The sequence below is a fragment of the Bactrocera oleae genome, chromosome X (genome assembly GCF_042242935.1).
Source record: "Bactrocera oleae isolate idBacOlea1 chromosome X, idBacOlea1, whole genome shotgun sequence".
Taxonomy (NCBI): Eukaryota; Metazoa; Arthropoda; class Insecta; order Diptera; family Tephritidae; genus Bactrocera; species Bactrocera oleae.
Window position 1 is genome coordinate 19,420,340 of NC_091541.1, and position 17,193 is coordinate 19,437,532.

General features: G+C 33.3%; 1 protein-coding gene across 1 annotated transcript in view; it reads right to left on the bottom strand.

The window, feature by feature from the left end:
- Positions 1 to 483: 483 nt before the first annotated feature.
- LOC106626301 (Na(+)/H(+) exchange regulatory cofactor NHE-RF1) overlaps positions 484 to 17,193 on the bottom strand; it is a 167,592-nt gene continuing 150,882 nt past the window's right edge. Inside the window, 2 exon segments of the mRNA XM_070112767.1 lie at positions 484 to 2,063; positions 2,066 to 2,535. Of these exon segments, the coding sequence (XP_069968868.1) occupies positions 1,744 to 2,063; positions 2,066 to 2,480 (735 nt within the window). The 5' untranslated portion in view covers positions 2,481 to 2,535 and the 3' untranslated portion in view covers positions 484 to 1,743.

Here is a 17,193-nt window from a genome sequence, read left to right on the forward strand (position 1 = left end):
GGCTTTTGGAGGAACTCCGCTACCCACAATTTCTTTTCTTCTCCCTTTACATAAACTTTAAGGTTTTTTAATGCTGATGCCAAATAGTTTTTTACAGCTTTAAAACTATCACTTCCATAGTACCATAATAAATTATGGTGATATAATACCAACCAATTAGCTTACCGTTGATTATCCTGAAAATTCAAATGGAGCCTTGATGTCGAAACACTGAAATTCGTCATTGTTGAAGACCACAGCTATTTCCTTAACAATAAATCTATTATTATATGCTTTGAAGCCTTGACCATCTACTGTCACAAACATTATGAAAATTCTTAATCATGAAATATATTTTTAATGGTAGGCTTTTTATACGTTCGTTAAGAACAAAACAAAATAATGAAATATGTTTTTAATGATGGCTTTTTATACGTTCGTTAAGCTTAATTTATGTGGTTTCAAAAAATTCTCATGGACCTAAAATTAAAAATATCAACAAAATGTGGTTTCAGAAATTTCTCATACGCTTTATTTATGTGGTTTCAAAAATATACATACAAACTTGCACTTAAATTAAAAACATCAACAATATGTGCTATAAAAAAATTCTCATGCACTTTTACTATACGAAAAAAAGTCCCACACTACTCTTAGTTAAAACGCGAGCGCTTTCTCAATACTACAAAACCGCAAAATATACACTTGCGATCACTGCGGTCACGCATATATATGTGTGTATGTAAATATTTTCCTTTCACCTAGTGGGGTAGGAATCCTACCAATTCTTTTTAGCACTAGCATTCGCCCGAATCTTGGCGGTCGATGCATGGAGATCGGAGGCTTATCTCCAAATTGCTCTCTTGTCAACATCGGAAATCACTTTACATTTCTTTATTATTTCGACTATACTACGACTAATTACGCAAGAAATTGTAGATAATTTTTTGATTTCTGCCCATTTATTTTCTTATTTTAATTATTAAAAGCTGGGACTGTTGATAAGCTTCGAATATTGCTTTTCCTTGAACCGAGAGCGATTCCCCTTTACCCATATAAAAGACAATACAACACTTGAACAATTCAAACTCAGAAGATAAATGCAAATCAAAATGCATGTGCTTATCTAATGACGCAAAAATAACGTACACACTTCGATTAAAAAAAACAGAAAATAGCAAAAATTATTCATTCTTATCGCATGTTTTCTTTATCAGTGACTGTTGATGCAAATACGTAAAAATCAGAAAACAATAAAGTAATTGCACGCTTTTAACAAAAAAACACAAAATATATTAGACTGACAAAAGTGTGCTAACCTGGTAACGCGCAGTGTTATTAAAAATATTAAAAATAAAGCAAGCAAAAAGAAAATAATTGAGTGGATTGTAGACACTAATATTTAAAAATACTATGTTTTCTCTTGTTTTTCAACTATAAATGACATTTGTTATTTATAGATTAGTACTTAATTATAATAAACTAATATTACCAGGCCTATATACAGGTGTTTTGAAACACCTCTATAGGTGCATACTTGTATGTAATATGTACTTTGTATCCTGGAATAAATAGATAAATAAATAGATTTTATTTGTCAAGGTTAGATTTATTGGCATATGAAGGTCAAATAAAAGACCTCTATTATATCAACAATTGGACAGTATTTTTAATATGTTCAATGATTTACAAATAACATTGATATTTCTTGTTGTAAGACATTTGTAACAATTAAATTATTGTTTTTATTTAAACATCAAAAATTTATAGCTTCTGTATTATCTCAAACTTTTTCTTCAAATCAACAATTTCATTTTTTGGATCATATTTTTTTTTAGATAAAAGTTTAGCCCTCATTTCTGCTGCGGTCATTGGAAGTTCTAGTCCACCACTTGATGCTGTACGAGAAACCTTTATACCTAATTGTGAAAGTGTTTCATCATGCTTCCCCAAATGCATTTCATTGAATTTGTATACGGTGGTATGGTTATGTTTTTCGTTATTGTGTTTCTGTGTTGTGTTTGTATCATAATTGGCAACAGGCTTCCTCATAATCAAATCCACATTGCTTGCATTAGAACTAATTCCAGGTGTTTTCTGTCTTGCAACTTCCATTTCTTTGAAATTATTTTTTCATTGAAAGACTTTGGCAATGGTGATGACTTTTCAGCTGTAAGTTCTTTATTAGAGTGGACATCAACTATTAATAATCTCACTTCATGTGAAATGGCCTTAATTCGCTGCACTACGTGCTTGTGAGACTCTTGACTTATATCTACACCATTAACTTCAATGATACGATAACCTTCTCTTAATCCCGATACTTCTGCCGGAGAATTCATATCAACTTTCCCCACATATTGTCCGGGCTTTAATCTCTCTGAATGCAAATTAAATCCATATCCTTCAAAATCCGAACGTTTCACAATATGATAAACCTTAGTGGAAAATAGTTCTGGGTAATTCGCATCACGATTTTCGTTATATTCTTTGCGATGCATTTCTTTTTACGTCACATATAACAGAGTTGATAAGATACTCGAACAAGTGAAAGGTCTGTAACAATAAGAAATAAAAATAGTCAATGCTATTAATACCTAATATGTTTTTAATTTAATGCATATTGTTTTTAAGTTAAAATTAGGAATTTGAGTCCTTAAAGAGTTAGTTCAGGTAAACGAGAGCAATAATTAATTCTGTAAATTTCCTTGCTAAAAGCAGGACATTATGTACTATGACAAGACTGCTCTCCGTTGTAACTACCATTGAGCGAAAGGTTTCAATTATTTACAAAACAAGTAAGGAAGGGCTAAGTTTGGCTGAAACGGAAAATTTCAGACTCTTGCAAGTCATTAAGATAATTAATGTATTCACAGGTATATGAGGTATAAAGTCAGCCGAAAAGTCGAACACCTTTCTATTATGTAAATGGAGGCTAAGGGAATTATTGATCCGATTTAACCTATTTTAGACGTAGAGACAAATAGTCCGCGAGCCAGGTACAAATTTGGTTAATTATTTCTTCTCGAGAGATAATTGGTGATACGCATCAGAAAATCGAACCATAAAGCCTCGTGAACGTCAGCTGAGGCTCGGTTGGGGGGATGAGTGTGTGCAGCCTCCCACGCTTGAAGAAAAAAAATACATTCACTGATTTCCTCTCGGCTAAAAATTTATCAAATTATAGCTAACCTAATAACTCAACAAAAAAAATAGTCAGCTGGCTATAACATAGCGGATTGTACGTCAGCTGATGTCTCGATCATGGAAAAAAAATCTTCACTTTCAGTGATATCCTTTCAAATAAAAATTTACCTGATGATAGCTGATATGTAACTATTGATAAGTATACAAGATACTTGTATACGTCAGTTGGCTGTATCTCGGTGGAAAAACCGTCAGCAGATACTTTGAAGGTCGTTACGTAGAAGTTAGCCAGAAGCATTTACTGACTATTTAAAGGCACCAGCTGACTAGGTTTCCCTCGACTTACTGATAGCTGATTTTTTTTATTTATCACAGAAATATATTTAAAATCAGGTCACAAATTTTCATGTGGGAGGAAATTACGTCTCTTTAATTATTCGGCATAGCACTCCAATAAGGTGAATCAAATTCTCCGTATCAATATTTTTTTAAATTTATTCGTATGTAATCAAATAATTTTATATATATTCCAATATTTGAATAATCAATTCGCTCAGTACAAATTAACTAGTTACTTAGTAAAATATATTTATTATAAGAAAATTATAATATGAATGACAATGTTGTTTAATCATTTTCGTTTTCGCTTTAGCTTGAGTCACTGTCATCTCTCTCTGATTCATTTTCCGAGTCGCTGTCGGAGCTGTCTGCTGTAATATTTTCATCGTCATCATCTGTATGAACAAAAAAAAAAAAAACAAGTAAGGAAGGGCTAAGTTCGGATGTAACCGAACATTTTATACTCTCGGAAAGTCAAATGGTATACTCGTTTGAGATTTGTTTGTATATTGACTGATATTTTCGGTAGAAGATCAACTATAGGCACTGGGGTCCACATATTTACTACTTAGGGGAACAGTTTTGGTTCGATTTAGACAATTTTTGGTCACAAGGTGGCATACTTTAAACGTATTATTCACGCAAAGTCTTACCCCGATATAGTCATTGTTGCTTGATATGCATAGTGGAAAGTGAAAGAATCAGATGGAATTGAAAATGGTGTTATATGGGAAATAGGCGTGGTTGTAGTGCTGTTTCGCCCATTTTCGCACTATAACATAGAAATATGAAATGAACGTTTTGTACCGAATTTAGTTGAAATGAGTAAGCAGATCCCAAGATATGGGGTTCACCTAAAAGGTGGCGGTGCCACGCCCACTGACTAATTTTGAAAGTTATCTCATACCATCCCAGAGATAAAAATTAGACATTAAAGTTTTGGCTTGTTTAGTGCTTGATTTATCGCGCTTTTGGTAGTTTTTAACAGTACCGTTATACAAGGTGCGTTCCAAAGTAAACAGTAAAAACGAAACAAAATAAACTGTAGCGGCGCCATCTATATGTCGACTAGTGCGACAGAGTCTGCTATCCTTTATCTACCCCCAGTAAAAATTTCATGACATTTCATCTATTGAAAGTGAAGTTATTGCGTTTTAAGTGTCAGTATGTTTTTGTCATCGGTGCGAAAATGAGCTTCGAACAAAGAGCCAACATTAAATTTTGTTTTAAAATTGGTAAAACTTTTACCGAAACGTTTCAAATGATGAAACAAGTTTATAGCGACGCGACAACGTTTTCAAAGTGGTCGTGAGGACATAAATCAGAAATGAGCCGAAACCCAAAAAATCGCGCCTGGTGGAGTCAAAAGTGAAGACAATGCTGATTTGCTTTTATTATTCCAAGGGTATTGTCCACAAAGAATTTGTTCCAACCGGCCAAAACGTTAATGCGGTACCTTGGAGTTTCGAAGCGTTTGGTGTGCCGTATTCGACGTGTTCGGCCCGAATATCGCGAAGATGGAAGTTGGCGTTTGTTGCACTATAATGCGCCGTCTCATCGATCGACGCTTGTGGCCGATTATTTGAACAAAAATCACATTTTAACAGTCAACCACTCCCCGTATTCACATGATATGGCACCGTGCGACTTCTACGTTTTCGAAAAAATGCATTTGCCGATGAAAGGAAAGCGTTATGCAGACGTGACATTCGTTCGACATGCTTTTGGATCGTGCAAAAAGCTGTACTAAAGCAGAAGGAGACTATTTTGAATAAAATTAATTGATTTTGAGGGTAAAACCATTTGTTCTGTTTTTTTTTATAAAAGTCCTGTTTACTTTGGAACGCATCCTGTAAAGGGAGTGGGCGGGGTTGTCACCTGATTTCACTCGTTTTCACACTGTAGGTAGAGGGGCTAAAAACATTTGCTTTCCGTTAATTTTGTTAGTATAGCTTCAGTGGTATTGGAAATATGCACATTAAACTTATCAGGGGGCGGGACCACGCCCACTTTAAAAAAATGTAAACTGCAGATGCCCTTCCCTAATGTGATACTGTATACCACATAAGAGTCTTGTAAATATCTTTTTGTGGAGCTTAGTGATGGCAATTTATTTATTTTTAATTAATGGCGTTTTGTGGGCGTGGCAGTAGTCCAATTACGCCCATCTGCGATACCAACCGTCTCGCGGTACCCAAAAACATGTCTACAAAGCTTGATAAAGATATCTCAATTTTTACTCAAGTTACAGCTTGCACAGGCGGACGGACGGACAGTCACCCCGATTTCAACTCGTCTCTTCATCCTGATCATTTATATATAATATATAACCCTATATCTAACTCGATTAGTTTTAGGTGATACAAACAACCGTTAGGTGAATAAAACTATTATACTCTGTAGCAACAAGTTGCAAGAGTATAAAAATGGCAAATTGTATGCCATAACAGAGTTAACGAGAAAAGGGGAAAATTAGACCAGCGATGCCTCTGTCTGAACTGTCGCACAGCACAGAAATAAAAATTCAGTTGATTTCTATGTTATGTCCTGCGTTCGATAATCAAATACATGCAGATCGTATTAAACAGATTCTTTATGTACGGTTCTAATTTGCTATATGCTGTGCTATGTAGGCATAACTGCGCCTTTGAGATCAATTATGGTATTTTACAGAAAAAATAAATAAAATAAAAAGTTGTTTAACGCAGAAAAAGAATTTATTCACAAAGAAACAGTTAAAACACTATTGCGGATGCGTCAGAAGGCATGTTAGTGCAGGGTTGCCCTACACGTGCTGCCCGTTGGTTTGACCATCTCGTATAGTTTGTTCGATTCGCTCCTCTCCAGTGCTTGGCGAATCGAAGACACCTGTGGTTAGACTAGAACCTCTAATATGAGGTGGGCCACATTTTTGACTTATAATTAAAAACTGAATAACGAGTTGCCATCCTAGTCATAAACCAATAAAACAATATTGTTTATTATCATTGCTTCTTTATTTTATTTGTTGCTACAAAGTACAAGTATAACAGTTTTGCTTACCTAATGTTTGTTTATATCACCTCTAACAAATGGAGTTAAATATAGTGTTAGATTTATATACATAAATGATCAGGATGAGGAGTTAACATAACCAAATTCGCTGTTGACAAATCCTTTAAGTACCCCTACCAATACTTTAAAAATGTACGAAATCTGATGATAGTCCCGCCAACTCATATACGGTACTATGAAAAGCTATTTAAAGCGTTATAAATTAATGACTGCATATGCCAGAGACATTTAATTTTACTCCAGTGATGGTATGATATGACTTTATAGGAGTCGCGGTAAAAATTGGTCGTGGCACCACCTACTTTTTGGTGAAATCACATATCTCGGAACTTGCTAGACCGATTTCAATCAAACTCGGTATGTAACATTCCTCTGATATTTCTATATTACAGTGTGTAAAGGGGGGAATTAGACTATAATCACGCCCACTTTCCATACAATATAATTTTAAATTCCATTTGATTCTTTCACTTTTTAGGATGCAAATCAAGCACCAATAAATGTATCGGGATAAAACTTTGCACGAATAATGACTTTAAAGTATGTCTCTTTGCGAAAAAAATTGTCCAAATCGAAACAAAACTGTTCAAGCCCCTATGTGTGAGATATATAATTGAAATTCAGTGAGGATCCTTTCCTTATCATACTTCCTTTAGCCCCCATATACTTAATATAATCTAAAGATTTTCGAACTTCTGGTTGACTTTATACCGCATATATTTGCCAATATGTGAGTTATCTCAATGGAAATGAATGAACGTGTTTTGCTTATATTAGTGGATCTATGCGCCTAAAATGGAAAAAACCGGGTGAAAACTTGACCAAGGCCCATATAAATAATATCAGGATTTTCAAATCTCCAGCAGACTTTACTCCATATGATTGGTAATGGTATATGAGGTACCTTTATGAAACCTTGGGAGCATTTAGGTTAGTAGTGTGCATTATTGCCAAAAATTTAAAAAAATCGGGTCAATGCAACTCCCAACTCCCATATACCACTTACAATGATTTTTGTTATTCTAACAAGTTTAATGCCCTCTTTGTTGGTCAGTGTGTATTATTTTCTTTATTATTAGCTTCAAAATGTGTTCTTAAGTATACCTAAGCAATGTCAAAATTAAACCAATGTTGACGTCTTCCACATTAACTCAATATATGTATACATATGAAATTTGGCCTCTTCGGTGGAGTTGATATGTAGGTAGATCTTTCAAGGTGTTTTTAATATAATTTTAGCTGACGCGAAAAAAAAATATAGCAATAAAACTAAGTCTTAGTTTATGGTCTTCAATATAAGTTTTATAATCACGAAATTTCATGGAATAATGGATGTTTAATTCTTTCGCGACATTTTGTGATATAAAGTTTTGCCAACACCTGAAGAAATTTCCCGGGCTCTAATCCTTGCACTTAGCCTTTCGTTAATTGTTTTATTATAATTTTAGCTTACGAGAACTAAAATATAACAATAAAAGTGAGTCGAAGTTTATTGCCTTCAATATAAGTCAAAAAGATACCAAATTTGATTTGATTGTATTTTATTCACGATTTCATCAAATAATGAATGTTTAATTCTTTTGTAAGATATTTTAATATAAAGTTTGTCAGCACCTGAAGGAATTTCCTGGGCTTTGATTCTTGAAAGTTGCAAGAGTATATTATTTTCGGTTACACCCGAATGTAGCACTTCCTTAATTGTTTAGTAAAAAGTTTTGTCAACACCTGAAGGTATTTATTTCTATCTTTTTGGTGTTCAACTTGGCTTATTGTCTCGTTGTTCACGTTAAAGTTAGCTGGAATGCAGATATTCAGACTGAAAGTTATCACTAATATCCATTACAAAAATATTAAAGAGAGTTGGACTCAGGTCTGGTCCGTGGGGCACTTCTGTGATCACATCATGCTTGGTGGATAGATGCCCATCAATATTGACTTGAAATTGCGTGCCACTTAAGTATGAGTGGATCCAAGTCAGTGCGTTACTTTAAGTGCTGTATCTACTAAGTTTATTTAAAAGAATAATATTATTTAAATTAAATGAATGTAGGTATGTCGATGATATATTCATTTTTATATAAACCAAACTAGCTGACCCGGCAAACGTTGATTTGCCATATACGTTATTTTTAGGAAATTGTTTTTAAAGGTTACTAACACTATAAGTGTGTTAAATTAAATAAAAAGATTTAATTATAATATATTAAATTACAATTTTCGATAGCTACCTAAATGCACATCGAAAATAGTTCATATTTCTTCTACTAATTATTTCAAATAAAAATAAACAAAGATTAGACTCAACGCAATGGAGTCTACAATATTTTCGGCCAGTGTGTCTATAGCTAATACAAAGAAACTGTATTGTTTGCTCACGCGCGAACATGCCACATAAAGTTTTTCGTTGGAAAAGCATGGTGTACAAAATCTTATTCATCGCCATTGCGATTGTCAATCTAATTAGAAATTGAGTGCGTTAAAATTCAATTGGCACATCTGTAAGAATCATAGAGACTCGTTACAGTACTACTTGTACATGTTAGCCTCGAAACTTGCCATTCAAAATGGTGGCTTCGTTAATGCTTTTCTTTAATTTTTGAAGTGAATACTTCTTTGGCCGCATTAGAGTGATCTTACAAGATCGCATTACGACACTGCTTCAAATTTTCGCCTCGCTTTTGATTTGCTGTGAGCAGCTAAACACATATTGGCACATATTTACATACATCACTTCATAGTCGTTCGGTTCTCAAACGCTGAACTCATAGACGACGACAAGCGACAAGCAGCATCTGTCAAATTTTAGCATACACAAGTTCATATGGGCAGGATTACAAGACAACGTCACGGCAGGCTGGCTTACAGTTGTCGCTGTTACTAAATTAAAACCATTTCTAATATTGCTGACGTCAATGGGCAGCGGTAGTGTTGTCACTAATATATAATAATATGTGAAATTATTCAAAGCTCTAACAAGTCTAACACTATCTTACCAACAGAAGCATAAAAAACAATAACAATTGATCATTAAAAAAAAAATCCACCTATTTACTTAGTTTTGGCAAAAAAAAATTCACTTTGAACAAAATAATTAAATTTCAATGCAGTGGAAGGTTTTAGTACGGTAGCCACGAAATTGTCTACATTAGCTGTTTGGTATGTCGCTGCCGTCTTTAAAATGTTCAAAAAACTGGCGAAATTTTCTTGTAGACAAATGTTCTTGTAGACAAAAATGACAAAAAAGAAAATTTCGCTGTCGTGCAGTCGTCTTTGTGTTAAAAGCATTATGGTGGAATTAGTGACCAACGTGCCGCTCTTCCGTACTTTCCGTCTGTATCAAACGCAATTTGTCAAATGTTATACCCGTGGCGACAACGTAGAAATCAGTTGTTCCCTTTGGTTTTCATTTGAGCAATGGCAACATTTATATAGATGGTTTTGCATATATAAGGTTGTCAAATATCTCCCTTCCGCTTTTTTGTCTTTTGAATTTCGCGGCTATGTACAAAGCGCTACAGAGCTCGTATCTGGCAACACTATACATAATTTGAAAGGTCTTGACATAACCTACATTTAATTAGTTTGGATATTGCGTTCAACAGTTATAGACGTGTAAACATGGAGTTCACTAACGCCGAAATTCGCGCTATTTTAAAATGTTTGATGTTTGGGTGCCGCATAATTTGACGCAAAAAAACCTTCTGGACCGAATCAACGCCTGCGATATGCTGCTGCAACGGAATGAACTCGTCCCATTCTTGAAGCGGATGGTGACTGGCGACGAAAAATGGATCACATACGACAATATCAAGTGAAAACGGTCGTGGTCGAAGGCCGGTGAATCGTCCCAAACACTGGCCAAGCCGAGATTGACGGCCAGGAAGGTTTTGCTGTGTGTTTGGTGGGATTGGAAGGGAATCATCCACTATGAGCTGCTCCCATATGGCCAGACGCTTAATTCTACCATCTACTGCGAACAACTGGACCGCTTGAAGCAGGCGATCGACCAGAAGCGTCCAGAATTGGCCAACAGGAAGGGTGTAGTGTTCCACCAGGACAACGCCAGACCACACACTTCGTTGATGACTCGTCAGAAGCTACGGGAGCTCGGATGGGAGGTTTTATCGCATCCACCATATAGCCCGGACGTAGCGCCAAGTGATTACTACCTGTTCCTGTCCATGGCGAATGCCCTTGGTGGTGTGAAGTTGAACTCAAAAGAGGCTTGTGAAAAGTGGCTGTCCGAATTCTTCGCAAATAAGGAGGGGGGCTTCTACGAGGAAGGTATTATGAAGTTGCCGTCTAGATGGAAACAGATCACCGAACAAAACGGCGCATATTTTAACTAAATCCGATTACTGTAACACTTTTTATAAAGCATTGAATGAAGAGCAAAAAAGCATATTTGACAACCTTATATTTAGCTTTTCAGTTATAATTTGTCTTATTGTAAAAGATCAAAACTAATGTCCAACTGTTAAAAAAAAGTCTACATATTTATAAATAATTGTATTCGACTGTGATGTTAAGTTAGTTTAAGAATATTTCCAATATATTCAATTTTATTTTTTAATTACCACAAAATATTGACACTGGCGTTGTAAGAGAACTGACTCGTTTCTACTTAAAAAACCAATATTCGCGGATATTCCACATTACGGACGGTAGAAGCGGTGGTGAGTGTTCATTTATATATTACGGTCTCGGTCGATAGTCGGTCGACGGTTTTGCGTCGGTCACTAACTGAAGCATTAGAGTACAAAAGTTTACGAAAACAGCATACGTCATCGACCTAAGAGTGATAGAATGCAATATTACGCAAACCGCCATCTTGTGACGCAATTCTTTTGAGTTAAGAAGAAGCATAGAACAGCATGTAAATTGTAAAAAAATTCAAAAAATATACTTATTTTATTAGTTCATAGTGAAAAAGGTTTAATGAAATTAAAAGAAAAATGTTGAGGGAAAATATTATATTTTGGTCGCTTTTTATACCCTGAATAGGGTTATTAAGATTGCCACGAAGTTTGAAACACCCAAAAGGAAACTTCATAGACCCTATGAAATATATACATAAATGATCAGCATGATGAGCTGAGACGATTTAGCCATATCCGTCTGTCTGTCCGTCCTGAAATTTTGCACCTGTCCTTTCCTCACTAAGAAGCCGCTCATTTCTCGGAACGGCTGATATCCGACCACTATAGCATATAGCTGCCATACAAACTAAACAATCTGAATCAAGTACTTGTATGGGAAACTTTTTTATTTGACGAGGTATTTTCACAAAGCACGTGCTGTGTTCGAATACTTTAATTAACGCTCCAATTATTTCTGAAGAAGACGTTCTACTTAAATTAAATGGGTTAAAACCATCTTTTAATTGCGGCCCAGACATGATACCCTCATGCTTCCTAAAAAATAGTGCCAAACATATTTACTTGCCTTTGACAAGGATATTTAATTCCTCTCTTAAACACGGTATATTTCCTTCAATATGGAAACAGTCATTTATAATTCCTTTGCATAAAAGTGGACTTAGATCCAACATTGAAAACTATAGAGGTATCGCAAAACTATCAGTTATACCTAAACTTTTTGAAGCTATCATCACTGACCATATAACCTTTTCGATTTCTCCGTTAATTTCCACATCTCAGCATGGATTTCGTAAAGGGAAATCGACTCTAACAAATTTGCTTGAATTTGTAAACCATGTATCATTGGGTTTTAGGGAACATAAGCATACGGATGTTATATACACAGACTTTAGCAAAGCTTTCGATAAAGTAAACCTCTCGATTCTCATACATAAACTTGATCTGCTGGGATTTCTTCAATGAGTAGCTTCCTATCTTTATAATAGAACACAACTTCTACACGCTTCTACAGGAATTACTTGCATGCAAAAATAATAATATAATGCACCAAGATGTAACCAGTTATGCTGATAAAGTTAAAACAGATAAGAGCAGCACTAGAGAGGTTATTCCTGATATCATTGTAAAAGCCAAAAATAATAATAATACTAAAACTATGGAACATGTAAGAAATAAGATTCTAGTTGATATTGCAGTTCCAATTAAAAAAATTTTTGCTAACAAGAATGGAGAAGTAACGATTAAATGCCAAAATAAAATAGATGTAACAAGAACTACTACTCTATTAAGTGAAAAAATGGATAAGGACTATAATATAAATGCAAAAACAGTCAATCTACCTAGAGTGAAAATACATGATGTACAAAATGACATGAGTATACAAGAAATAGAAGAGGACATAAAAAACAGAAATTCATTTATGCTTAGTGATAGTTTCTCCTTAATATCTGACTACAGAAACGCTAGAAAACAGAGAAATATAATAATGGAAGTCTCCCCTGGGATTTATGAAAACATTGTCAAAAATAATTACAAATTATTTGTCGGTTTCCAATGTTGTAAGGTGTATGACATGGTTAACATAAGCCTATGTTTCAAATGTGGACAGATCAACCACAACAGCAAAAAATGCAAAAATGAACCTAAGTGTCTAAAATGTGCTGGTGACCACCTAACAAGTGCCTGTAATTCAAATACACTGAAATGTCTAAATTGTGACTTCTATAATAAGAAGTATAAGCAAAACAAATGCACAAATCATCACCCAAATGATACATCAGGCTGTGAGTATATCAAGCATAAAATTCAAAAACTCATGAAAGAAACAGATTACCCTACTTTACCAAAAATACCTAAATATCTAGGTAAAATACCGGGTCAAGTACTTATTTTATCCTCAAGCGCAATCAGGAAATAATTTTTATTGAGCGACTTAAATGGAAGAATTTAGTGAATATAAAGGAGCAAATAATATAGAAAGACAAGTGAATAGTGTGCAAGAGTTGAATAAAATATTGTTGCCAAGTGATATGCATATAATACACCTAAATGTCAGAGGGTTAAAATCTAACCATAGTAATGTTGAAGTGTTGATTAAAAATATGGATATTAAACCAGATGTAATTGTATGCTCTGAAACATGGAATCTAGAGTTCCATCATTTATATAACATAGACATGTATAAAACATACTATAATAAAGGAAGTATCAACAAAGCCGATGGAGTGGTTATCTACGTAAAATCGTCTCTGATGCAAGAAACTAAGACAGAGGAGATAGGATCCTGTAAAATACTAACAACTACTATTAAAACTGTAAACGATTCATATATTAAAATATCAGGATTATACAGAAGTCATGATATAACAAAAGAAAATTTTATTAAAGATTTCTACAATTATTTAGTCCGTAGTAAAAAAATAAAAAACCACTGTATAGTTGGAGATTTTAATATTGATATACTGAAATCTGATAATAATTCTACTACATTTTTAACAAATCTATTAGAAGCAGGTTATATTCCTTACTTTAGTGGAATTACCAGACCTAGTTCTAAAAACATGGAAGGCTCCTGTATAGACAATATATTTGTTAAATCGTCAATAATGAATATAAAATCTTATACATATACGAATATCTTTACAGACCATTATCCAATCCTGATATCAATAGATTGGAAAAGCGAAAAAAGAAAAACTAATTACAAGAAGACTATAGATTATAAAAAACTAAATACACTAAGTCATAGTACTGATTTGACAAATATATTAGAAATACAGGATCCAAATCAAGCCTTGGAAACATTGATACATGAAATAAAGAATTTAACAAATAAAGCTATAGTAAAAAATAGCGGCAAAAACAAAAAGAAAGACGATATTCCAAGAAAAAACTGGATAACGAAGGGTATAATTATATCTTGTAATAAAAAAGAAACTTTATATAATATATGGAAGTTAGATAAGAATAACGTAAATACTAAAAAAGAATATAATCAATATTGTAAAATGCTAAACAACGTCATTAAATGTGCTAAAATAAAATATGAAAAAAATTTAATAAGCTCAAATATGCATAATAGTAAAAAACTGTGGCAATACTTAAATATAAAGTTAGCTAGAAATGAAAAAACTGAGACTAAAATTGAATGTCTAAATGTAAACGATAAAATAGTAACGACTACGGAAGATATTGCAAATACATTGAATGAATTTTTTAGTGAAGTAGGCATCAAATTAGCTAATAATATAGGGTTAGATAAAAATATAATAAACAATGCGTCAAATAGCATTCCACATAATAGTAAATCGATTTTTATACAACCGATAACTGTGAATGAAATCTTAAAAGCTATAAATAAAATGAAAGACAAAGCGGGTGGAAGAGATGAGATTAGTATTAAGATAATAAAAAACTTAGATCTCTGGGTTAGTCAGCCTCTCGAATACATTTTTAATCTATGTATTTCTAAAGGAATTTGGCCAAAAGCCCTGAAATCAGCGCTGATAGTACCGATTTTCAAAGCAGGTAAAAAGGATAATCCTAGTAACTATAGACCGATCTCTTTGATATCTAATATAGCTAAACTGTTCGAAAAGCTGATGCATAAAAGAATATACGATTTCATGGAGAAGTGCAATATTTTCTCAGATAAGCAATACGGTTTCCTAAAGAACAAAAGTACAGCAGATGCTCACTCTTATATTACTAACTACATATATGAAAATTTTAATAAAAATAATAAAACTGCAATAGCTTTCCTAGACCTAGCCAAAGCGTTCGACACAGTGAACCACAAGATACTACTAGGTAAATTAGAAAAGTATGGTATAAGAGGGATAGCACTTGACTTAATAAAAGATTATCTGAGTGAAAGAACTCAAGTAACTAGATATAGAGATAGTGTAAGTAGTGATAAATATTTAAAAATAGGTGTGCCTCAAGGTACAATCTTAGGTCCACTATTTTTTGTATTGTATATTAATGATATATTTAAATATGTAGAAAAAGGGTCAATCATTTCATATGCGGACGACACTGCTATATTATGTACTGATAAAAACTGGGATGATGTTAAAACAAAGATGAATATTAGATTATCAAATATTTGTAAATGGCTAAGAAATAATCAACTATCTCTGAACGTTGATAAAACAGTATATATAACTTTCTGTGGTAACAAACGTAATATCCCAGATAAATTAATATTAAATATAAACAACAAAGAAATAAAAAGAGTGAACAGTTATAAGTATCTAGGAATAAACATCGATTACCTAATGAAATGGGATATGCATGTAAAAGAAGTAATTAAAAAAGTCAGATATTTCGAATTTATAATTCATAAATTAAAACAAATCATGGAAAGTAAGACCTTAAAAATGTTATACCATGCATTATTTGAAAGCATAATAAACTATGGCATCATAGCGTGGGGGGGTGCTTACAGAAATGTAATTCAGCCACTCTTGCCATGCAACAAAGAATACTAAAAAAACTTGACTTAGGACAAAATTCACCTTTAAACATTAAACAAACCTTTGTAATAAATAGTTTATTGTACTTCTATAATGCATGTAAAATATTGTATATCAACTATGAGGGAAGATCAAGGCATAAAAATATAAAACTGTGTAAAGTCAACAAAACAATATATAGTAAAAATTCGTATTATGTAGCTTTGAAATATTACAATCTAATGCCGACTGAATATAAGAACCTCAATGTTATAAATAAGCCGAATAAATTTAAATTGAAACAGTGGTTATTGGATACACAGAGTCATTTAAAATAAAGTTTTAATTATAAGAAACTAAAAATGAAAAACTATTTAAAACACTCAAAAGGGAGTGACATTATACATTTATACATTCATATATTCATATACTTATAGTAATATTATACATGTACGATAGGCCTAGGCTTATCTTTTCCCTACCCTATCAACAGGCAATTGTTTTTTGTCTCTATAGGGTTTAATATGTAGTTCAACTGTATATTTAATTGGGAAATAAATAAATAAATAAATAAATAAAAAAATAAAGAGTGATATTAGAGGATACACCTTCAGATACATGTAATGATTCTTCAGGTGCTCCGCAAGGTAGTCATCTTGGCTCGATTCTGTTCTTGTTGTTTATTAACGATATCTCGATAATTGAAATCTCAAAAATTTTATTATACGCTGACGACGTAAAGCTTTTTAAATCATACACTTCAATTGAGGAAAGGTGTCTGTTACAAACTTAGACTAAACAATATGGTTGCATGGTGTGATAGAAATGATTTGCCACTGAATCTGAATAAATGTAAGACGATGTGCTTTTCCCGTAGATGTGTGCACCCCTCTTCTTATGTAATAAAACACCATATTCTAGAGCAAGTTTTTAACTATGTTGATTTGGGAGTTAATATGGACCCTAATCTTAATTTTTCTTCATATTGATACCATGGTCTTGAAAGCAAAAGCTGTGCTCAGTTTTGTTAAACGTTGGTCTAAAGAATTTAGAGAACCGTATATTACTAAAACACTTTATACAACTTTGGTAAGACCTATATTGGAATATGTCTCTGTTATATGGAACTCTAACTACCAAATCCATTCTGACAAGTTAGAGTATGTTCAAAAACAATTTTTACTTTTCGCCTTAGCGCATTTCCGATGGGATTCTAGGGAAAGTCTACCTCCATACACTAGTCGCTTAAAACTTATTAATCTACCTACACTTTCTAGTCGTAGGGAAATGCTTGGCATAATATTCTTAGTGAAAATCTTGAATGGAACAGTTTGCAG